The sequence below is a fragment of the Cetorhinus maximus genome, chromosome 19, assembly GCF_964194155.1.
Source record: "Cetorhinus maximus chromosome 19, sCetMax3.hap1.1, whole genome shotgun sequence".
Classification (NCBI taxonomy): domain Eukaryota; kingdom Metazoa; phylum Chordata; class Chondrichthyes; order Lamniformes; family Cetorhinidae; genus Cetorhinus; species Cetorhinus maximus.
The window spans coordinates 83,776,098-83,800,373 of record NC_135897.1 but is presented as its reverse complement, the minus strand read 5'-3'; the positions used below and the strand labels follow the sequence as shown (position 1 = coordinate 83,800,373).

The window sequence follows — 24,276 nt, the reverse complement described above, 5'->3', positions numbered from 1 at the left end:
ATTTGTGAACCACTGAGCTTGACAAAGTCGACACTGAGAGGCTGTTTCCCCTGGCTCAAAAATCTAGAACAAGAAGTCGTAGTCTCGGAATAAGGGATCAGCCATTTAGGACTTATTCACTGAGTATTGTGAATCTTTGGAATCCCCTACTTCAGCAGGCAGGGCATACTTAGTTGTTGAGTATACCCAAGGCTGAGATTGATGGAATTTTGGATTTTAAGGGGATCAAGGGATATGGATATTAGGTGGGAAGTGGAGCTGAGGTTAAAGATCAGCCATGATCTTATTGAACAGCAGAGCATGAATTGAGGGGCCGAATGACCTATTCCTGCATCTATTTTTTATGTTTTTACTGATCTCTTGAATATATTTGACAGGGTGAGCACAGGCCAGACATTTTCCTCAGGGAGGGCTAAAATTAGAGGGTGAGTCACAAATCATATTAATTACATAAAACATTACCATTACGAACTGGGAGCCAGCAAGATAGAGCCTTTGCTTGAGTTGGCTCATTTTCCATTTACCGCTGATCAATCTGACAGCCTCTGAGTGAAATCAACAGTTTATACCTCATTTAGCAAACTCATTCTTTTCTAGGAATGATTTGTAAGTTTTTGTGGGCCATATGGGTATGCTTCACTGAGCTCTGTGGTTCACATATGAATGTGTTCAAATTAATTTTTACACAGCTCATTTTAGGGATACTAACAAACCTTGGGTGCTCTGATTTAGGATTTATCTACCTAAGAAGTAACAAGCCTAAAAAGACTACTCCACAAATACCAAATTCAAACAGGTCAAGCCAGTGAGTAAGAAATACAAGCGCAAATAGGACTGAGTTGCCATGTGGTCCAGGTGCTGCAGGTCGAGTATCTCTGTCGTATAGAATCTTTAACGCTGACATGATCATTCTCATTAGTCTGAGCTGGGATATGAATCCAGGAACCAAGAGCTAAAAGCATTACATCACCTGACTCCGCAGGCTGTTTCCAATCAATAGATTTTACTTCCCTATCATTAAGTGATCACGTGACTTTGCTTAATAGCTGCCTGCGACAGTAATCTTCACATTACAAAGAAAATGCAGTGCACTGTAATAAAGGAAAACATTTCTGCAGTCTACTTCAATTCAAAAGTGAAGGGAAAAAATGACTTTGAAATACTCAACAATATAAGGGCGTTTCAGATGTGCATTTCAAAGATGAGTTGGCTGGTCTGTCAATCTTTTCTGTTGACAGTGCACCCTTACCAAAGAGATGCATGAATTTCACAAGTGGCTCTGATGGGTCATTTTTTAAATTGGGTATTTGCTTGAGTTTCAGGACTGTCTGGAGTTGAATACTGCCAAGTCACATGACATGTTACAACCATCTGAAACAACTTTTAATGTGCACTTTATAAAATATAGCTTTAAAATTTGTTACATCTTCATGCATGTACAGGGCATGACACTGCAGAATAAGTAAGCGAGGCTACCCCACATTAGTGGGTAATCTTACTTAATCAGAATAACTCTTCTGCATTCGACCTTCCAGGATAGGGTGGAACCTCATCTCCCCGTCACCTGAATGTCATGGGGAGATGGCTACATTGTTGGAAATGGTAATAGCCTGCCACTTGTGCAACTTGTATATTTATCACCATTTATCAACCCAAGCCTGAATGTTGTCTAGGTCTTGCTGCATGCTGGCACAGACTACTTCAGTATCTGAGATCTTGCAAATGGTACTGAACACTGTGCAATAATCAGCAAACATCCCTACTTCTGACCTTATGTCGTTAGGAAGGTCATTGTCGAAGACGCTGAAAATGCTTGGGCCTAGGACACTATCCTGTGGAACTCCAGCAGTGATGTCCTGGGGCTAAGACCTTCAACCACAAACATCTTGCTTTGCGCTAGGTATGACTCCAGCTGGTGGAGAGCTTTCCCCAGATTCCCGTCACAGAATCGTTACAGAGCACAAGGAGGCCATTCGGCCCATTCATTGACTTCAATTTTGCTAGTGTTCCTCGGTACCGTACTCAGTCAAATGCTACCTTGATGTCAAGGGCAGTCGCTCAAACGTCGCCATTGGAATTCAGCCCTTTTGTCCACGTTTGGACCAAGCCGGTAATGAGGACTGAAGCCGAGTGCTCCTGGCAGAACTGGGCATCTGTTGAGCAGGTTACTGGTGAGTAAGTGTCGCTTCGTAGCAGTGTTGCCGACACTTCCATCACTTTGTTGATGACCAAGAGTAAATCAATGGGACTGTAAGAGGCAGGATTGAATTTGATTTGCTTTTTGTGGACAGAAAAAAAATGGGCAATTTTCCACTTTGTTAGATAGATTCCAGTGTTGTAACTGTACTGGAACAGCTTGGCTAGGTGTGGCTAGTTCTGGAACACAAGTGTTCAGCACTACAGCCAGGATGTTGTTAGGGCTCATAACCTTTGCCATAGTGCGCTCAGCCATTTTTTGATGTCACGTTGAGAAAATCAAATTGACGGAAGACTGGCATCTATGATAACGGGGTCCTCAGGGGGAGGCCAAGATGGATCATCCAATCAGTACTTCTAGCTGAAGGTGGTTGCCTTATCTTGTCTTTTGCACTAGTGTGCTGGACTCAGTCAGCATATAGGATGGGGATGTTCATGGAATCTTCTTCTCCGTTTGTTGTTTAATTGTCCACCATTTGCAACTGAATGTGGCAGGATTACAGAGCTTTGATATGCTCCACTGGTCGTGGAATCATTTAGCTCTCAATATAGCATGCTGCTTCCACTGTTTAACATGCATGTAGTCCTGTGTTCACCAGGTAGGCATCTCATTTTTATATATACCTGGTGCTGGTCCTGGCATGCTCTTCTACACTCCACATTGAACCACGGTTGATCCTCTGGTTTGATGGTAATGGTAGAGCGAGGGATATGTCTGCTGTTGATGATGATGATGATGAGGCTAACAACACCTCATGGATGCCCAGTTTTGAGCTGCTGGATCTGTTCTGAATCTATCCATTCAGCATGGCCACACAACACAAGTGAGGGTGTCCTCCGTGTGAAGATGCAACTTCATCTTCACAAAGACTGTGCGGTGGTCACTCCTACCAATACCATCATGGATAGATGCATCTGCGACAGGTAGATTGGTGAGTACATAGTAAAGTAGGCTCAATCTGGCAGTTATGTCCTTCAGGACTTGGCCAGCTTGATCAGTAGTGGTGTACCCTCTGTGATGGACATTGAAGTTCCCCACCCAGGAGTAAGTTCTGTGCCCTCCCTCAGTGTTTCTTCAAAGTGGTGTTCAACATAGAGAGGTACTGATTAGCTGAGGGAGGGCAGGGTAATCACCAAGACTCCTTCGACAGCACCTTCCAAACCCACGACCTCTACCACCTAGAAGGGCAAGGACAGCAGATGCATGGGAACCCCATCACGTGCAAGTTCCCTTCCATGTGACATGGCATCCTGACTTGGAACTATATTGCCATTCCTGCACTGTCACTGGGTCAAAACCTGGTACTCTCTTCCTAAGAGCACTGTACACCACTCTGACTGCAGTGGTTCAAGAAGGTAGCTCACCACCACCTTCTGAGGGACAGTTAGGGATGAGCAACAAATGCTGGCCTTGTCAGTGATGCTCACATCCCAGCAAAGATTAAAACAACAACAAAAAGAAAAATCGGCAAAAGATGTCATTGCCCATTGTTTGACTGGATGTCATGAAACTTCATGGGGTCCAGAGTCAAATGTTGAGATCTCTACCCCATTATATACACTCTGTTGCCACCTTTGGTGGGTCTCTCCTGTCAGTGGGACAGGACATAGTGATGGTGATGGAGAAATCAGGGACTTTGGCTGTAAGGTATGTTTCGGTGAGTATATCTATGTCAGTCTGTTGCTTGACTTGTCTGTGGGACAGCTCTCCCAGTTTTGGTACAAGTCCCAAGATGTTCATGTTTGTGGGGCAGGTTGAGCAGGTTTGCTTTTGTTGTTTCTGGTGCCTAGGTCGATGCCAGGTTGTCCATCCTGCTTTATTGTTATTTGACTTTTCTGTAGCAGTTTGATATAATTGAGAGGCTTGCTGAGCCACTTCAGAGGTAGTTAAGAGTCAACCACATCGCTGAGAGTCTGGTGTTGCATATTGGTGACACCAAATTCAAATGGCAGATCTTCTTCCCAAAGAGACATTAGTGAACCAGATGGGTTTTTAATGACAACCTGGTACTTTCACGGTCACCATTAATGAGGCTGGAGTTTTTAACTCCAGATCTATTTAATTAACTGAATTTAAATTCTCCAGCTGCCATGATGGGATTGAACTCATGTCTCTGGATCATTCATCTAGACTGACCACTCCAGGAAGATGACGATACTATAATACCCTATTATCCCATTGCCTTTTGTGGTACCTTGTTGAGTGTAAAAAAGGCTGCCATGTTTCCTACGTTACTCTACAGCAGTGACTTTGATTGCTTGTGATATGCTTTTGGACAAGTGAACAAGACTGTTGCCACTGTAAAATGTGTGAACAAACACAAGAATACTAAACTACTGTCTCCAGCATGGCTGAGATGCCCTGAATTGAATGGAAATATATATATTTATCTCCATCCCACTGTCCTGTGAATTTAACACACTTAGAGTTAAATTGAGCTCATTCATTGTCATCATTCGTCCCTTAAAACAGGGATAAATTCTGCCAGCCTTCAAGATCTCTGTGTCCTCAGGGTGACTCAGCTGACCAACCATGCAGTCAGGTGTCTTTGGGCAGAGAGGACAACAGCTGCCCGGAGGAATGGGGGTTCTGGAGCCAGCGCTCTCTCCTTCCACTTTTAGCACTTCTCCGCAGCAGAGTTTATGGGGTTAGTTTCCAACTCTGTTGTGGTTTGTTGGATGAGGTGCTGTCACATGGCACAGTTTGCAGCAAGTTCTTCCCATGCATTGATTTAGCTCATTGCTAGCATCTTTAACATATATTGCACAAATAATTCCCTATAGCGGATGTAACAAGACAGGTTTGGGAGAAGGTAGCTCCTCAGTCCACTTGAGCTCCTCCTCCTCCTTCAGGTACCAAGCACTAAGAGGGTGTTGGCGACCATGGACTTCCATTGGATTGGTCCATGATTGGCAAAGGACTGCAGTGGTTTGCTGTTGCCTTCTGCAGTATGGCCGACCAGGAAACTCTCCCACTCTTTACCACCTGCTATCAGGCATTTTGGAAGGATTTGCAGGCTGATAATCAACCTGCTTGGCCATGTAATGCATGCACCTTCCACAGCCATCAAGTCCTGATGTGGGACTTGAAGCTGGGATTCCTGATCCAGAGGTATGGCTGCTACCACCTTGCCATAAGACCTCCACCCACTTGAACATGCCCTGCTATTTTTATATGTTCACATGAACCCCGAAGACAGACAAATAGGCCACAGCGTCATGTCCCATGCAAAGGGGCAATGTAGCACTTTCTCAATAGTGCCAGCTGCGCACAACTGGTAGAAGATTGAAAGTTCAAGTCCCAATATGGACTTCAGTACATAATCCAGGCTGACAATTATGCAGAGCTGAGGGAGTTATACATTGTTAGAGGTGCCATCTTTTAAATTAAAAACCCTAACTCCATCTGCCTTCTCTGATGTATAAAATTCCATGGCACTATTTAAAGAAGGGCAGGGAGTTACCTTGATGTTCTGATCAACATGGCTGCCTTGACCAACACCACTTAAATCAAATTATCTGGTCATTCATTCATTTGTTGGTTATTGGGATTTTCTGTGAAAAACAATTGCAAACAACAGCAATGAGAATTTTTTTAAAAATTCATTCACGGGATTTGGGCATTGATGCCTAGGTCAGCATTCATTGTCCATCTCTAATTGCCCTTGAGAAGGTGGTGATGAACCACCTTGAACAGCTCTGGTCCATGTGGTGTAGGTACAGCCACAGTGCTGTTAGGGAGTTCCAGAATTTTGACCCAGTGATAGTGAAGGAAAGGCAATATAATTCCAAGTCAGGATGGTGTGTGGCTTGGAGGGGAACCTGCAGGTGGTGGTGTTCCCATGCATCTGCAGCCCTTGTCCCTCTAGGCGGTAGAGGTCGTGGGTTTGGAAGGTGCTGTCAAAGGCACCTTGGCAAGTTGCTCTACACACTGCTGCCACTGTTCATCAGTAGTGGAGGGAGTAAATAATTAAGGTAGTGGATGGGGTACCAATTAAACAGGTTGCTTTGTCCTGAATGGTGTTGAACTTCTTGAATGTTGCGGGAGCTGCACTCATCCAGGCAAGTGGAGAGTATTCCATCACACTCCTGACTTGTGCCTTATAGATGGTGGACAGGATTTGGGGTGTCAAGAGGTTAGTTACTCTCTGCCGAATTCCCACCCTCTGACCTGCCCTTGTAGCCACAGTATTTATATGGCTGTTTCAGTTCTGTTTCTGATCTGATGAAGTGCTTTATAAATGCACTGGAGTGTCAGTGCTCAAATCTTGCAGTATCTGAACTGCAGTACTTGAATCCATAACTTTTGGACCCAGAGGTGAGAGTGAACCAAAGGGTGCTAATGCATTAAAATCTAATTTTTCAATTTATCATTTCCTGTTACATTCATTCCTTTCCCTTAAACATTCAGGTGGGCCAAGAATATAGTGCATTTTTTAGGAGTCTCTCACCCTAAATTCTGAAATGTTAATCTGGCTTCAATACACATGGGAGAATGTAGTGTAGTGGTAAAGTCACTGAACTAGTAGCCCAGAGGCCCAAACTAATGGGGACATGCTCTGGGGACATGGGTTCAAATCCCACTATGGCAGCTGGTTGAATTTAAACTGAATAAATAAATCTGGAATTGAAAAGCTGGTCTCAGTAATGGTGACAAATGTTCTTTGAGGAAGGAATTCTGCCGTCCTTACCCAGTCCGTACTACATGTGACTCCAGACCCACAGTGATGTAGTTGACTCTTAACTGCCCTCTGAAATGGCCTAGCAAGCCACTCGGTTTAAGGGCAATTAGCGATGGGCAACAAATGCTGGCCTTGCCCGCGATGCCCACATTCCATGAAAGAATAAAGAAAAAAAATTCATAGCAGGCTTCTGATGATGGGAAATTTATAGCAATAGCAAATAAATTACTAGAAGTTGTACAAATTTTAAAAAGGGAATCCAAACTCAAATAAGCAAATGTACTGAATCACACTCACCAATTTTGCGCTAGTTACTGGCTTGTTTCTCAATGCTGGGGGTCTGTAAGCCTGTGCAGGTTTGACGTCAATACTAGGAACATCATTGGGAACAGTCTGATATTTGACGGCCTTTTCTGGGAAAGCCCCTTCTACAAACGGCTGCCACTGCACTTCCCAGAGTTCAGAGTTTGATGGCACCTCAATTTTGTGATGGACTGCGCCACTGTAGTGCCAGATCTTGTAGCCGTTGCTAACCCGTAGTCTTGGTGAGCAGGTTGCTGTTACAATGTGCTCTCCATCCGGGCACCAGGAAAAGAAGGTTGTATCAGCGGCTTGGGGCTTAGAAATCTGCTTGTATTTTTTTACGTCCCAGACTTCCATCTGTCCTCTGAGGTTTCCAAAGCCTGCTAGCACGAGGATGTGTCCCTGAGGGCTGTAGAATGCCGCATTCCGAGGGCCAGTGCCAAAGTCAAAGACTGGGTCACACTTATGGTTGAAGACAGTGGCTTTGGCAGGCATGAAACCATATACAGCACAAAATTCAAGTGAGTTTGGATTCCAGACCACATCATAGATTGGGCCATTTTTTGCTGGAAAAAAAAAGAATTGTTTCAACAATAAGATGCTGGTACTCTACTTCAGTGCATAATGACAATAAAAACTGCTTCCATTTACACAGCATCCTTAACTGAGAAAAAGTGTTGCGAATAACTTCACAAGGGGTAATCTGACAAAAATGGATGCCAAGCTAAAGAAGAAGGTATCAGGAGCTTGGTGAGTTGGTAATATTCTTGCTTGTATCAGAGGATTGAGAGTTCAAACCTCCAAATATACTTCAACACATAATTTAGGTTGACATTTCTGCAGCGCTGGGTGTAAGGAAGTCCACGTTTAACAATTAGTCTTAGTTTAGATTTGTGTCATGATCAAGTAATAGAAGTATATTAATCAATTAACCTAATACTATATTCCGCTTAATTGTAATCAATGCAGGATACTAGTACATCACTTGACTGGCTCTTTGTAGTTGAGAACTCAGACAAACCACATGGCCTGATGCAAGTGCAAGCCACCCTTTTATGGTTAAATTACAGAGTAAATGCTGCAAAGCCATCAAGGTTGAGCAGTCCCAGTCTAGGACCATCATTCTCCCTGGTAATTAAAACTTATCAGTGGTACTTGATACCTATGACTCAGAGGGGAGTTAGAAAGGTCTACTGTGTAAAGGAAACAGTTGTAAAGTGTTGAACATTCAGCCTTATATCATAAATTAGTGCAGTTTTTAAACTTACAATGCCTTAAAAAAGCAGTAACTTTTTGTTGAATTATATAACAGCCCTATGTATCTTTTGCTTAGGATTAAGTTCTGTAATCAGTTTTTATAGATATGTAGTCCTTCTGACTCTTATTCAATCGAATGTGTCACGCTGTATCAAGTGTCGCCTTGCGCCTAGGCTGAATTGGGAAGCAAGAACCACGTTAAGCCAGTAAAGCTGCTGCCTAACTTTAAGTATTACCTTTTGTTGGGTTACTTCACTAGATTGTCTCCTATTGCCTGAATGATTTAAGTCTCAAAAGAACAAATTAATATTAAGTGAGAGCAGCCTCATGGATATGGAGGTTAAAACACCCTCAAAAACTTATATGAGGGAATGCCAGATTTGGATTAGACATTAAACAAAGGTCCTGCCTACTCAATTATGTGAAAAGGATCCACTGACAACTATCAGGAGCGAAGGAGTTCTCCCAATGCTCCGACCACCATTCACCCCATCAACCAACATAAGTTGATCAACCAACCTATCTGATCATCAATTCATTTGCTGTTAGTGGGGCCCTGTTTTGCGCTAATTGGTTACCATGTTTGTAAACAACATCAGTGACTGCACTTCAGCGCCTTAGGACATTACAAGGGATGAGAAGGCACAAAATAAATGCAAGTTCATTCAATCCATATAGCTCTACTCCCTATTGGGTATGACTATTCCAATGCTTTCCTGAATTCTCTCATCTTGCACCCTTCATAAACTCGAACTCACCCAAAACTATGCTGCTCATGTCCTAATTTGCACCAAGTTCAGTTCACCCATCATGCCTGTCCTTGCTGACCTACACTGGCTCTCGGTCCATAAACATCTTGATTTTAGAATTCGCATCCTCATTTTCACTTCCTCCATGGCCTCGCCCCTCCCTATCTCTGTAACCCCCTTCACCATTACAACCCTTTGAGATTTCTGTGCTCCTCCAATTCAGGCCTCTTGAAATCCCTGAATGTAACTGCTCCACCATTGGGTGGCTGTGCTTTCAGCTGCCTGGACCTTAAGCTCTGGAATTCTCTCCCGCTCCCCCTTTAAGAAATTTCTTAAATCCTATGTCTTTGACCAAGTTTTTGGTCATCTATCCTAATATCTCCTATGTGTCTCAGTGTCAAATTCTGTTTGATAACAATGCTGTGAGGCATCTTGGGACATTTTACTAAGTTCAAGTTGCAAACGCAAGTTGTGGTTGGCTTGAGAAGCAAAAACATGCATTACACACTATACAAGCACATGGAGTTATAGAGGTTTACAGCACCCAAGCAGGCCAATTTGGTCTATTGCATCTACCCAGGTTCTTTGCTAAAGAGCAATGCAAAGCTAATGACACAATACACAACATGGCCGCCATACAGCTAGAGAGGAAGTAAGGCAGAGAAAAGGAAGTGGCTCATCATCCGTTGGAGGAGCACAGCAGGCAGGGTGACTCGAACAATAAATTCCTGGTGATCTCAAGTTGTCTCACCGGCATAGGGCAAAGAAAATCACAAGCAACAATACGGCAATTTTTCCTCTTTTTCTTGCCCTGGTTAATAGAACATATTGCACTGAAAGGGTCCTGGTGGAGCTCTTTCTGTAAAGTAATTTATATTTCACAAGGTAGATACAGATGAGGAAGGTCATTCAGCCTATCCTTGCTCATCCATCTATAGACCAACTTCATTACAGCATCCAGCTGTTTCTTGCTTCCAACCAAGGCTGTTGCTCATTTGAGCACGTGTCTTTGGCCTTCTCTCACACTTCATTTGGAAGTAATGTTCTATATTTATGTTTCCTGTACAGTTTTGCTAGACTGCTCCATGCCCACGGTCACAGAAGTGGCTCTTTGCAGGCCACTCTGTCAATTCTAGAAACTGCATAATATTTACATCTGTCTGAAATAGCCTGGTCTGTGGTTTGTATACAGGTGCAGAATCAGGAACTTTTTTGTTGTTCAAGGAACATCCATTCTGGCACTGCACAAAGCAAAGCAATCTAATGCATGGCTCCTCTCCTTAGCACAGGATATTTGAATTAATTAACTAATATAATAGTGGGAAATCCCCCCTTTCCCCTAACATTAAAGTCCAAATGAACTGGCCAGGTGAGTCTAGAAAATGCTAATCTTGAGCGAACCTCTAGGTGTAGACCTCCGTCCATTTTACTTTCCTTATTGTAAGGGAGTGCATAGATTTTGTTTGATACTTCCCCTGACAGCATAAGCACGGTGAGGAGCTCACCATCCTGACTTGGAAATATATCGCCGTTCCTTCACTTGTCGCTGGGTCAAAATCCTGGAACTCCCTTCCTAACAGCACTGTGGATGTACCTACACCACAGGGACTGCAGCATTTCAAGAAGGCAGCTCACCACCATCTTCTCAAGGGCAATTAGGGATGGGCGTTAAATGCCGGCCCAGCCAGCGAAGCCCACATCCCATGAATTGAATTGGGAAATCATGGACACTAATCCAAATCCAATCATTGCATGAAACCAGCAAAGCATTGGGGCTCCCAACTCTGGTTGGGCACTTTCCTGGGGGGGGTTGATCGCATGACAGTTGATCACATAATTTTATTGCAGTTTGCAAATGTTATTGCATTCACTGTATAAAGGTTAAGCGCCATGCCCTCACCAACACATTTACCCCACTCTCCAATTTATTGAAGTTGCAATGTTGATACTAAGCCCAGGTATTTCCATTAAATTATTATTGTATTGTTAGGGAATTATAACGATTTCTGGTGATCAGTAAAAAACACTTTATTTCAGCTGTAACCAAAAGTGCAATTAAAAAATAAACAAATTTGACAAAATATAAATCAGAGATGTCAGAAATCATGTAACCATGTTAGCAGCTTTAAATTACTAAATTTAGTCAATTAAAAAGGTCACAACATTAGTAATTGTGCAGTGGTAACAAAACAAACATATATCAAGAAGGTTTCTTTGACTTCTGTCACCTCAATGTGTGAAAGTTACTGTTAACAGTGGACAAAGTTGAAATTTTCGGAGAGCAGGCAGGCAATTCCCAAGCCAGAGGACAGGCAGAAATGATTGTGGGGTGGGAACTGCAAGTACTAACTACAAAGAGACTGAGGCAAACCACAAATGCAAGGTGCTTTTCTTCCAGGTTGTGAGCAATAGTGCTCGGAAGGTCAAACTTTAATTCTGAGAAACTCCCAGTTTAAAATATTAAATAAACAAGCTGCAGGGCAGTTACTTTGATGTTAATACATTCAGGCAAAAGACTGTACTCTTATGCTGGGATATTAATGTAGCTGGAACATATACAATATACAATAATCAATTAGCAATCACTAACCTTTTTAAATTATCGGATTATAATCCAGCACAGGCCAAAAGTCTCAACTCAAATATCGCTCAGAATTTTTCTTTGACCAGATGTGTGCATCAGGGGACACAAATATCTTAGCACTCAAAAGTTGTCATATCCACAATCCTATTTTTCCAGTAAATCAACCGTTATCTACTAATAACATGCAAGTTTTATTTGTTAAGGGGAATACTAGAAATTTACAGTCAATCACTGTGAGTACCTTTGACATAGTTGTGGGGAACCGAAGTTACTTGAGCAAAAAAAAAGCTTGATTGTAATTACTAAGCAAGAAACTGGCAGGCATCAGTAGCTTTTGTAGCTTATTTAAAAAGCAAATGTGTGAAAAGAATACTTACGCAGCTGCACTAATGCACTTTCTCCATTGGATGCAATATAGTGCAGGGTTTGTTCACCGTAATACGATGCTCCAGACTTATCTACATCCGTGCTGGCAATTACCAAAACAGCAGTTCCTGCAGGAAGACAATATCCATTAGAAACCTCAAGACTGCAACAATTTGCATTAACATAGTGCCTTTGACATGGTAAAACATCCCAACTTCACACGATCCTGGTCAAACACCAGAACTCATCGGAGATATTAAGATTGGTGGCCTTAAACTTGGTCAAAGAAGTAGGTTTTAAGGAGCTTCATAAAGGTGAGAGCGGTAGAAAAGTTTAGGGAGGAAATTCCAGAGCTTAGGGCCTCAGTGGCTGAATGTACAGCCGTCAATGGTGGAACAATTAAAATTGAGAATACTCAAGAGGCCAGAATTGGAAGAGCACGGGGATCTCAGAGGGTTATAGGCCTGGAAAAGGTTACTGAGATAGGAAAAGGTGAAGCCGTGGAAGGATTTGAAAACAAGGATGAAAATTTTAAAATTGAGGTGTTGCCTGACCAGAAATGAATGTAGGCCAAAAAACACAGACATGACGGGTGAATGGAACTTGTTGCAGGTTAGGATATAGGTGGCAGAGTTTTGGGTGAGTTCAAGTTTATGAAAACTGAGAGATCATTGAAATAGTCAAGGCTGGCAATAACAAAGGGGCAAGGGTTTCAGCAGTAGAGGATGTGAGCCAGTGGCAAAGCTAGGCAATGTTACAGAAACGGAAGTAGGCAATCCTGGTGATGGAATGGATATGTGGGCAGAATCACACCTCAGGGTCAAATAGGAGAGCAACTACGGTCTAGGTTAGCCTCAGCCAGTCACCAAGGCAAAGAATGGAGTCAATGGCAAGACAGCTGAGTTTGTGGAGGGGAAACGAAGGCAATGGTTTTGGGTCTTCTCAACATTTTCCCAAGACCATGGGAATGATTGGATACTTATAATTTGTTCAAAAACTTCATACAATAAACTTTGTTTTGCTCCCTCTTTCTCTCTCCCCATTTCTGGCTGCTCCTGCACTAAGGATGTTGACTCATACTCAGGTATCTGGGACACAGATATGGCCTATGATACTTGACCGAAGGAGCCATTCTGGTTCGAATCAGTGTCATGAGGCTACTTAACAATGGGAGGGGAATGAAAGTATCCAGTCGTAACTCCTAACCCTGATCCTACCCTCATCCAGCATCCACACGCATGCGCTTTTGAGCAGATTCACTGGATAGTAATGAGAAGCAAGAATTCTGCCTCATTTTTCTCTTCCTGATTGACTGGCAATTGCAGCACTCCTATTGTCAGGTCATGCAACTTTGTGTGATTCAGTAGCAAGATGGGGGAAATTACTTCATCCATAAAGTTCCTATTACATCATTACATTTTCGTGATGACTTACTGGGTTCTTCCTCTAAACCAAAAACCCCAATTTCTGAAGTTGACAGTCCAGATGAGTAACTGTCCATAAAGCTGGGAATTGGAGCTGTATTTCTCTGCAACTTACATTAGTTTAAGAAATCCAATTATTAATATTATTGAAATACTAACATAGGCAAAAGCTAAATTTTAAGTGTCTTTACGTTTGAGACCACAAGAGGGCAATACGCTGGGCAGCAGAACCAAGGGAAATGGGTTCACAACCACAGGGGAAATTCCCAATCTCAACATGGCAATTTGAAAAGGATGATGATTGGAAACGAAGGTGGTCATATCAGAGGGCAAGACAAACCTGCACATCTACTACTGGCTGGCTCAACCTACAAACAGCTTGTTTGCCCACCTTGTCTTTCATGGTATGATATATGGCTTGAAGCAGCCTAAAAGAAATGTGGCAAAAAGAAAAACCTGGAATATTCAGAATGAGACTTGGGAATTGTGAAAGTGAAGCATACTCTAGCAATACTTTCCAAAATCTGCAACTACTCCTTTCTGAGAGTTATACCAGAGATCATCCCAGTCATTCAGACAGGCCCTGGCATTCAGTTATTATCTGCATGTGTACTCCTTCAAGGGGTGAAGTGAAAGTACAGTTTTTCCCCCCACTTTGTAAGCTGTGACATTGAGCACTCAAACTAGCTATATAATCGTTCAACTTAATGCTAAGTGCCTTAACTTTGGAAATACGGCCTTTTTTTTTGCAAGGATGGCAACTTAAAGTATTAGTCTCAATTCAAGTAAACCTTACCTTTCTTATTCCAAAGCATTGTCACTTTGTCAGCCTTAAAAAAACTTTTATTTGCCAAAGCAGAGGCAGGACCTTCAAAGTTTGGGTATTGATACAATCGAACAAATGATGGTGCACCCTTAGATCCAGGCACATAAACTGCGACCTTTTACAATAAAGAAAAAAGTTGGATCTGGTCAATTTTGAATTTGTAATTCAAAGTATCGTCTACACAGGCATCTACTACCTCATGTACAAATCTCCACACTTTATGTAAATACATCATCACCCCATTAATAGACACGACCATCCTAGTTACGTCCTAACGTCATGTCCAGATGTCAGACATTACCAGCTCACGTACAGATATCATCACCCTTCTTCTTTAGCGTTATTATGTAGTATGCTGAGCTCAATGTAATTCTGTCTTCCACTTAAATTCTGACAATGTCTACAGAAGTTTCATGTCTGCCTGAAATATCACTAACTTCTATGGACAAGTTCCTCCTGTTCTTTGGCAACCCACTACATGAAATGTGCCATGTTGGGTGGATGTATTGGGGAGGAGATGGGGTATGTCAATCATCAAAGGACAAATAATGCCCTGGAAAACGGAGCTCCAAATAGTCAATATGAAATGTCATTGACGGACACTGTGGAAAATTCTATCAACACTCTGCCCCAGATAAAGAAAAGACAGGTAGTTTGAGAAAGAGACCAGAATGATGGATATTTTTAACATTATCTCGTATTTCTTTTTTAAAAAAAGCATTGTTTTATCACGTTTAACATCACTGACAGAATTTTTCTTCCAAATTAAAGTGTTGATTAAAAACCCTAGCCTTTTTCCAAGTGAGCATGAATAAGATCTGGTTGTTGAAACACAGGGAATCATTAAAGTTCTGGTGGTTGTGCAAAGAAGAACCATGAGGCAGGCCCCTAGTGTTGGTGTTTATAAGGCTAAATTATAAGAAAAGGTGGCAAATTTGGGATTTTCCACTGTTGAATGGAGGCAACAAAGAGGGAACCTCAACAGAGTAGACATGTTGGGCCGAATGGTCTATTTCTCTCCTGTGAATATTATGTGTGTTAATGTCAACAGTATGGGAAAGGTGAATCCAAAAGTCTACTTCACATTAAATTGTGGTAGTAGCATAAGAGTACAAAGGTCCAAACCATCAAAAGACAAAAGACTGGCGTTAGGAAGTTCATCACATAAAGAGTGACCAACACTTGAATAACTTAAGAAACAGTTGGATGCTGTGATGCAACTGGTCGGGTTGGTGAGAGGGTATTGAGAGGTGTGGTCGGTACTTTGAGCTGGGATGAGCTAAATCTCCTTCCTCATTTTCCACAGAAGCAAGATATGCAATACAAATGTGGTAGCTAAACTGATTCAAATAATCAGCCAAACTTAAAAGCAATCAGAATTTTAACTGCCACTTTGTATGGAAATGTCTTTACCCAACAATCATTTTATGAACATGCCAGTATAAAACAGTATGGGAAAGGTAAATCCAAAAGTCTACTTCACATTAAATTGCATTATGAGCCGAAGGGGACAAAGATTCAAACTGTCAAATGTCTTTACCCAACAATCACTTTATGAACATACCAGTACAAAACACACAGCAACACACAAAACTGGAAGCGAATGATGTAGTACCTTGCAGGGCTGAGGTCCTGACGACAATGCAAAATCTGTCACCTTCTGTAAATGGAGTTTGTTCGCTATTTTACCTGAGGCGGGGACAAATCAACATCAATTAAAATCCTGCACTGAACATTGTTTTACTAAATTCTTCTACAATATTTATATAAGACTATACAGTATTATTAAGTGAATTTTGTCTAATTTTCTTATAATACATATTATTTCAAATTCCCTGCAGGGATTTTCCACAATAGAACAAGTGGAATAGAGTGGATGATGGGAATCAGTGAGTTATAGGTTACTTCATACAAATGGGAATTAACGCGTCTTTTTTTTACAAGTTTAATTTAATGTGCATCTCATCAGATTCCACTAAATGCATTATCTACACAAATTTATGTTAATTTTAGAATTAAAAAAATTATTTCAGAGTGACCATTTAAAAAAAAATTTTAATTTTCTTCCAGCCTCGCCTTAAAATTTGCCGGTTCTTGAGGAGGTACTCAGTCCTCCAGGCCCACTCCCAAATGGCCATTCTTAATGTCTGATAGCGAATATTAACAGAATAGCAACCAGGAATGGGAATCCTGGCTGATGTTTTGCTTTCCTCCTTCTAACCCTGGTATCCCGAGGATTTTCTAACGAGATCAACCAACTGCAGATTGTGGATTGAATTAAGATTCTTCTGCTATGTATGCTTTATACTGCATGATATACTTCTTTACATCTAGGAAGCTATGCTCATTTAGTTTTTTTTTAAGCTATTCAGGCTATTTTTGTAGAGAACCAAGTGGTGAAATTTAAAACGCATATTTTGGAAAACAACCTTATTTTAAACAATGAGTTGTGGCCATTGAGCTACTAAATTGATCAGCGTTTTTATGGTGAAACCATGTAATCATTGGGGAAAGGCTTTTTTGAAAATAGTGACAAACCCTTTTCCTATATACTCAAAATAACATCACAAAATCACAGAATTGTTTTGGCGCAGGAGGCCATTCGGCCCATGTCCACACTGGCACTCCAAATGAGCATCATGACCTAGTGCCATTCTCCTGCCTTTTCCCCCGTACCCTTGCACATTGTTTCTATTCAAATAATCATCCAATGCCCTCTTGAATGCCTCGATTGAACCTGCCTCCACCACACTCCTAGGCAGAGATTCCAGACTCGAACCACTCGCTCTGTGAAAAAGTTTTTTCTCATATTGCATTTGCTTCTTTTGCAAATCACTTTAAATCTGTGCCCTCTTGATCTCGATCCTTTTACGAGCAGGAATAGTTTCTCCCTATCCGCTCTATCCAGCCCTCTCATGATTTTGAACACCTCTATTAAATCTCCTCTTAGCCTTCTCCTCTCCAAGGAGAACAGTCCCAACCTCTCCAATCTATCTTCATAGTAGAAGTTTCTCATCCCTGGAACCATTCTTGTAAACCTCTTCTGCACTCTCTCCAATGCGTGCACATCCTTCCTATAGTGTGGTGCCCAGAACTGTACACAATACTCCAGCTGAGGTCTAATTAGTGGCTTATATAAGCTCAGCAGAGGCCTCCTTGCTCTTGTACTCTATGTCACTGTTGATAAAGCCCAGGACATTATATGCTTTATTAACTGCTCTCTCCACCTGTCCTGCCACCTTTAATGATCTATGCACATATACACCCAGGTCCCTCTACTCCTGCACCCCCTTAAGAATTGTACCCCTTATTTTATATTGTCTCTCCATGTTCTTCTTACCAAAATGCATCACCTCACACTGCTCTGCATTGAATTTCATCTGCCACCTCTCTGTCCACTCCACCATCTTGTCTATGTCCTTTGAAGTTCTACGCTGCCCTCCTCACAGTTTACAATTCAGGTACAAATAATTCCAACAGCCGAACAGTACCAGAATATTCAAATCCTGGGAATGTTCTTGGGATCTGCAGTCACCTGGTCTGCTTATGAACCTCATTATGCAATTTTTCTATGTGTTTCTTAATAAATCTAAAAGCCAACAATTATTTAAGGAAGTGGATCTTCAACAATGAACAGTCCTAAAAAGAACTTCAAAATGCACCAATTTTTTTTAGTGCATCTTCAAGCGCACACTTTCCCCCTTTGGGAATAGTGGGCAAGTGGTGGAAAGGTCGCTGATTAGACCGTGTCATGAATGCACCTTCCGTGGCCAACAAGTCCTGGTGGGGACTTGAACCTGGAGCTTCTACAAGGTACCAATAATATTCACTGACTAATGTTCCGCACATTTTAACTGGCTTCTTAGTGATTTGGATGAGATCACATACCAAATTCATTGCCCTCAAAAAACTGCACTTCATTGTTTACATTTCGAGCGCAAATACTTTCATCGTCTGACCAACAAGGGCACCTAAACACAGAACAGAAGGAAGTTATTAACATCCACAACACAAATGACTAAAACAGCAGAGATTTTGTTTTCAAAATTGCTCAGCTAGTACTGTGTACTAAGAATCGTTAAACATTTTCTACACTTTACTATAAATACTGTCTGCTATCTAATCACCATTTCTTCAAAATCCTTTTTAATTTGCTTCCTATTGCAGTACATGGAAAAATCAAGCAATCTTAGAGCAAGGCAGAATGGATGCTCAAATTTGTCAGCAGGGGCAACTCTTTTGGCCCGGAGAAGTAAATCCTATTATGCACACTGAAAACATTACTAAAGTGAGCTAGTCTCCACAGGTATGGGCATCAATTTAAACTACTTAAGTTGCTTTAGAGTATATTAACTGGCAATCTCTTATGTATTTTTCATTTGAATTTTGCTAATGACATTTTATTGCCCTCTCATTGATAGTGACTGAATCTTTTGATGCACTATCCACAGAATGTACATTTTGACAGTTTTCACTACTTTGAAGTTCCCACTTCAGCAGCCAAATCCACTGCAGCTTATGCAAGGACAGCTGCTGTTACTGATGTTCCGAGAGTCCAGTGTGGAAGTGAGGACCCACAACCACCAAGTTACGTTCTTCTGCACTTGTCCTGGGTTCTGCTTGGGCATGGGAAAGGGGACTATCAAAAATTGGGGCTCAGCCTCTGCCAGGGGTGTTAAGTTTGCTTAATTGATATTAGAAAGTTTCATGCACAGCACCCCACCAATACAAAATTACCTAGACATGTAAACACTTTGGAACATAGTGCATGAGTAATTTGAGCCATGACATATGGTAAGTCTAGCAAACTTAGAAGGAACTTAGATTTTGGACCTATGGTTCCCAAAGCTCTGTACAATTAGAGGTTTCTCTAATGGCATTTCTGGGTCTGTTGTCGAGTAATGTGATTGAAACTGACTGCTTTTCATTAGTGAACAACTCCATTATCATTGAATCATGTAACTACCAGGCTGGTAGAAGACAAACTAAAGGGACCTTGGTCTTTTTAGCTACTTCATTCCTCAGCATGCAGCTCTTTAAAGCATCTCAGCTGAATATGACTGCTCCTGAACACATAGCCGTCTTTAATGGAACTCTTGACCCAAACAGTTCAGCTGTCATTAGGAGGCAAATTTGATATAAGGAATCACAGAATCACTACAGTGCAGTAGAGACCATTCGTGTTTGCACTGACTCTCCAAATGAATAATCCCTTCGTTCCATTCTCCCGCCTTTTCCCTGTAACCCTGCACATTCTTCCTTTTCAGATACCAGTCTTGTGCCCTTTTGAATGCCTCAATTGAACCTGCCTCCACCACACTCTCAGGCATTGCATTCCAGGCCTTAACCACTCACTGCGTGAAAAAGTTTCTTCTCATATCGCTTTTGCTTTCTTTGTCAAATACTTTAAATCTTGCTCTCGATCCTTTCATGAGTGGGAACAGTTTCTCCCTATCTACTCTGTCCAGATTTTGAATACCTCTATCAAATCCCCTTTTCGCCAAGGGAAACAGTCTTAACATCTCCAATCCATCTTCAGAACTAAAGTTCCTCATTCCTGGAACCATTTTCGTGAATCTTTTCTGCACCCTCTCTAAAGCCTTCACATCCTTCCTAAAGTGCGGTGCCCAGAACTAGACATAATACTCCAGCTAAGGCCGAACTAATATCTTACTGTCTTGATGATATAAACCACCTTTCATTTGTACAGTATAACTGAAGAAAGCAATCAAGTTCAAAATCCCATTTAAGTACCTTGCACATTGAAAACAATTTCTACTGTGATAATATAATGCACACTGTAAATTACTATATATATAATCTCTTATATTTACCAGCCTTGCATTTTCTTTTGGTAGAATGACTTGAGACATTTTCCAGTTTTAAGATCCCAAATCTGCAGGTTCGGTTCCCCTTGTGGATTATTTTTGGTTGCTAAAGACATGAAAAGCATTTTAGAACTTTAAAACCTCTTGCTGTGCAAAGACATATTGTTATTTTTGATGGCTTCCGTTAGCTACATTTCTATCATATGTACATCATTTCTCTCCCGATACCAACTCACTTAAGTCATCAAAATTTAAGCAGTGCCACCCTTTCAAATTTTGTTTTTTTGGCCAATTTTTACCCCCCTCTTCCATTCTATTTTGGAAATATTGATTCCTTCCTGGATACAGCTCTAGTGCTGTGGCCATTATTCATGTGTGTGCCTTGGCAGTGAGTGTTTGTAGGATGACTGAATATAGGAACGTCACAGTTTCACAGAATTGTTAGTGCAGAAGGAGGCCATTCGGCCCATCATGTCCGCATTGGCTCTCCGAGCGAACAATTCCCTTAGTGCCATTCTCCCGCCTTCTCCCCGTAAGCCTGCACACTCTTCCTTTTCAGTAAACAGTCTGATTTCCATTTTGAATGTTTGATTGAATTTGCCTCCACCACAGTCTCAGGCAGTACATTCCAGACCTTAACCACTTGCTGCCTGAAAAAGCTTTTTTCTCATATCACCCTGCTTCTTTTGCCAATTACTTTAAATCTGCGCTGTCTCGTTCTTTCACGAATGGGAACAGTTTCTTCCTATCAACTCCATCCAAGCCCCTCATGATTTTGAATACCTCCATCAAATCACTTCTCAGCCTTCTTTTCTATGAGTGAAAAAGTCCTAACTTCTGCAATCTATCTTCAGAACTGAAGTTCCCCATTCACCGTGCTCGTGAATTTTTTCTGCAGTCTCACCAATGCCTTCACATCCTTCCTAAAGTGCTTCCCAGAACTGGACACAATACTCCAATGAGGCCAAGCAAGTGTCTTATACAAATTCAACATAACCTCCTTTCTTGATTATATAAACCGACTTTCATTTGTACACTTGAAGAAAGCAATCAAGTTCAAAGTCCCATGATATCATTTAAGTATCTTGCAAATTGAAAACAATTTCTGCTGTGATAACATAATACACACTGTAAATTACAATCGAGCCTGATAGTGTTCTTACTCAAGGTTTGCATTCATGCACTTCCAAAGTGTGTCATGGATAGTGATGAGGGAGGGTAGGAACCTCTGCCAAATTTTTCCTCCCTAAAACAGGCTGACTGAGGCCAACTAAAGCGTTCTACAAATACAGAATAAGCTTGGACCTTCCTGCTCTGTGCAACTCAGCTGGTCCTGGTCATGGAAGGGTGGCGAGGGGTGGATCTTGGGCACTCCCTGTGCTTTGAAAGCTGCATTCATACCATGTTAATAAGCAAACAGAAATTTACAAGTTATTTTTTATACTTGTGAACTCCCCTTCACTTAACACTGCAGGACGTTCTTGATCAATGCGTCGATTGCTAGTAAACAGAGATGACCTGAGCTTTTTATAGCAAAGTCAAATTGTTACACACGCCATGTCAGGAAAACAAACAAAGTCGCTGATGTCTGAATTGATCGTAACTGCAATGAAAAGCAGCTGCAAAAGCACATTTATAAATTACACCACCTTGTGTTTTTACATACTTTAGCTGTAAGAAGTTGTATGCCGATAGTGATTTGTGGTGATTTGGTTTAAGAATTACATAGAGTTTAGGGAGAAGAAATTGGTCATTTGGCCTAACTGCTCCATGCCAGCATTTATGCTCCACACTGGCTCATTTTGCCCTCTTAACAGATTCTTCCATTCCTTCCTCTCCCATATGCTCATCTAGCTGTCCCTTAAATGCATCAGTGCTATTTGACTCAACTACTCCCTGTAGTGTTGAGTTCTGCATTCTTACCACTGTTTGGTTAGTAGTTTCGCTTGTATTGTTTATTAGTGACTATCTATCTTATACTTATGGCCCCCTAGTTTTGGTATCCCCCAAAAGCGAAAACATCTCCATATTATCTCATCAAATTTTAATTAGGTCTCCCCTCAGCCTTCTTGTTTCCAGAGAAAAGAGCTCTGTCCTGTTTAGTTTAATCTGATCAGAATAATCTCCCAGTTCTCGTCTTGTCCTTGTATAGCTTTACTGCACTCTTATTGCCACTGAGAAAGTAAGAAGCAAGTTATACATTCATAAAGCTTATATAACAGACCTCATAGCAACGTAAAAGCTTTAAATGTCATTTCTGCAGAGCTCAGGTAGAATATTCTCTTACAAAATGCTGGCACAGCAATCATGTGACCCAAGTAAACACACAGCAATGCTTATGTTGTAAAAGTCTTGGAAAACATTCCAATATTGAACGGTTTGCAAATTGTAGATATTTTACTGTGCTGCTGGGGAACAGCATAGCTGGGAAAACATACTGACTGTTTTTCTGAGTGATACTTACACTCCAAAATATAAATTGTTCTTATAAGTGCCTCGAGATAAAGTTACTACTTTGCCTAAGGATGGGGCAAAAAAAACTGTACAAATAGACATTAAGTTAATATATTTAAGAACTAAGTTGTTAACCTAGTAATAATATAATATACATATACACAGATTATGTTTAGCCTTTTAGAATAACACTGAATAAATGGTATAATCTATAAATAGAATCTATCACGACACTTTAAAGAAAGAAGTGGCAGATGGAATACAACATGGGGAGGTGTGAGGTCATGCACTTTGGTAGGAAGAATAGAGGCATAGACTATTTTCTAAATGGGGAGAGAATTCAGAAATCTGGAGTGCAAAGAGACTTGGGAGTCCTAGTCCAGGATTCTCTTAAGGTTAACTTGCAGGTTGAGTCAGTAGTTAGGAAGGCAAATGCAATGTTGGCATTTATTTCGAGAGGACTAGAATATAAAAGCAGGGATGTGCTGCTGAGGCTTTATAAGGCTTTGGTCAGACCACATTTAGAATATTGTGAGCAATTTTGGGCCCCGTATCTCAGGAAGGATGTGCTGGCCCTGGAGAGGGTTCAGAGGAGGTTCACGAGAATGATCTCAAGAATGAAAGGCTTAATAAAGGAGGAACGTTTGAAGACTCTGGGTCTATACTCGATGAAGTTTAGAAGGATGAGGGGGGATCTGATTGAAACTTACAGAATACTGAAAGGCCTGGATAGAGTGGACGTGGGGAAGATGTTTCCATTAGTAGGAGAGACTAGGACCCGAGGGCACAGCCTCAGAGTAAAGGGAAGACCTTTTAGAACAGAGATGAGGAGAAACTTCTTTAGCCAGAGAGTGGTGAATCTATGGAATTCATTGCCACAGAAGGCTGTGGAGGCCAGGTCATTGAGTGTATTTAAGAGTGAGATAGATAGGTTCTTGATTGGTAAGGGGATCAAAGGTTAAGGGGAGAAGGCGGGAGAATGGGGTTGAGAAACTTATCAGCTGTGATTGAATGGTGGAGCAGACTCGATGGGCTGAATGGCCTAATTTCTGCTCCTATGTCTTATGGCCTTATTTATTTACCCTGTCTACACTTGAAATACAATACAACCAAACATGAGTACAAATTGGTGGAAATCTGCAGTCATGGAGTTTTAAATGACTGAAGTGGGATTTCCACAGTTTCAATCAAAGCTCTGCGCTTAAGAAATCTTCACAAAATCTGTTTAAATCTTTGCACTAACGGGGAGAAAAATTATCTCCATGGTTTGGCTATTTTTCACGCTGTTTATCAGCAAAATTAAAATGGTCACACAGCAGCAATTTACCAATAGAAAACTACCACCTCGTTATTTATCTACGCAACTCCTCCTTTAATTCTTTATTTCCCAGGGACTCCAGAAAGTAAATGGCCTTACCCGTTGCCCCAGGTTTGGTGTCACCTGCCTGTTACTTCCTAATTCACTTAGTCTGGAACAGTCCCAGCAGATTGGAGGGTGGCAAATGTAGCCCTACTATTTAAAAAAGGAGAGAGGGAGATAACAGGGAATCACAGACAGGTTAGCCTAACATCAGTAGTAGGGAAAATGCTAGTCTATTATAAAGGAT

At 41.4% G+C, this 24,276-nt stretch overlaps 1 protein-coding gene across 1 annotated transcript in view; it reads right to left on the bottom strand.

Annotated features, from left to right (window-relative positions):
- eif2a (eukaryotic translation initiation factor 2A) overlaps nt 1-24,276 on the bottom strand; it is a 45,664-nt gene that overhangs the window by 4,326 nt on the left and 17,062 nt on the right. The window contains exons 5-10 of the mRNA XM_078564265.1: nt 20,222-20,321; nt 18,276-18,358; nt 16,003-16,076; nt 14,358-14,502; nt 12,149-12,265; nt 7,176-7,747 (exon numbers count right to left, since the gene is read on the bottom strand). Coding sequence (XP_078420391.1) covers nt 7,176-7,747; nt 12,149-12,265; nt 14,358-14,502; nt 16,003-16,076; nt 18,276-18,358; nt 20,222-20,321 — 1,091 coding nt within the window. The remainder of the gene's footprint in view (nt 1-7,175; nt 7,748-12,148; nt 12,266-14,357; nt 14,503-16,002; nt 16,077-18,275; nt 18,359-20,221; nt 20,322-24,276) is intronic.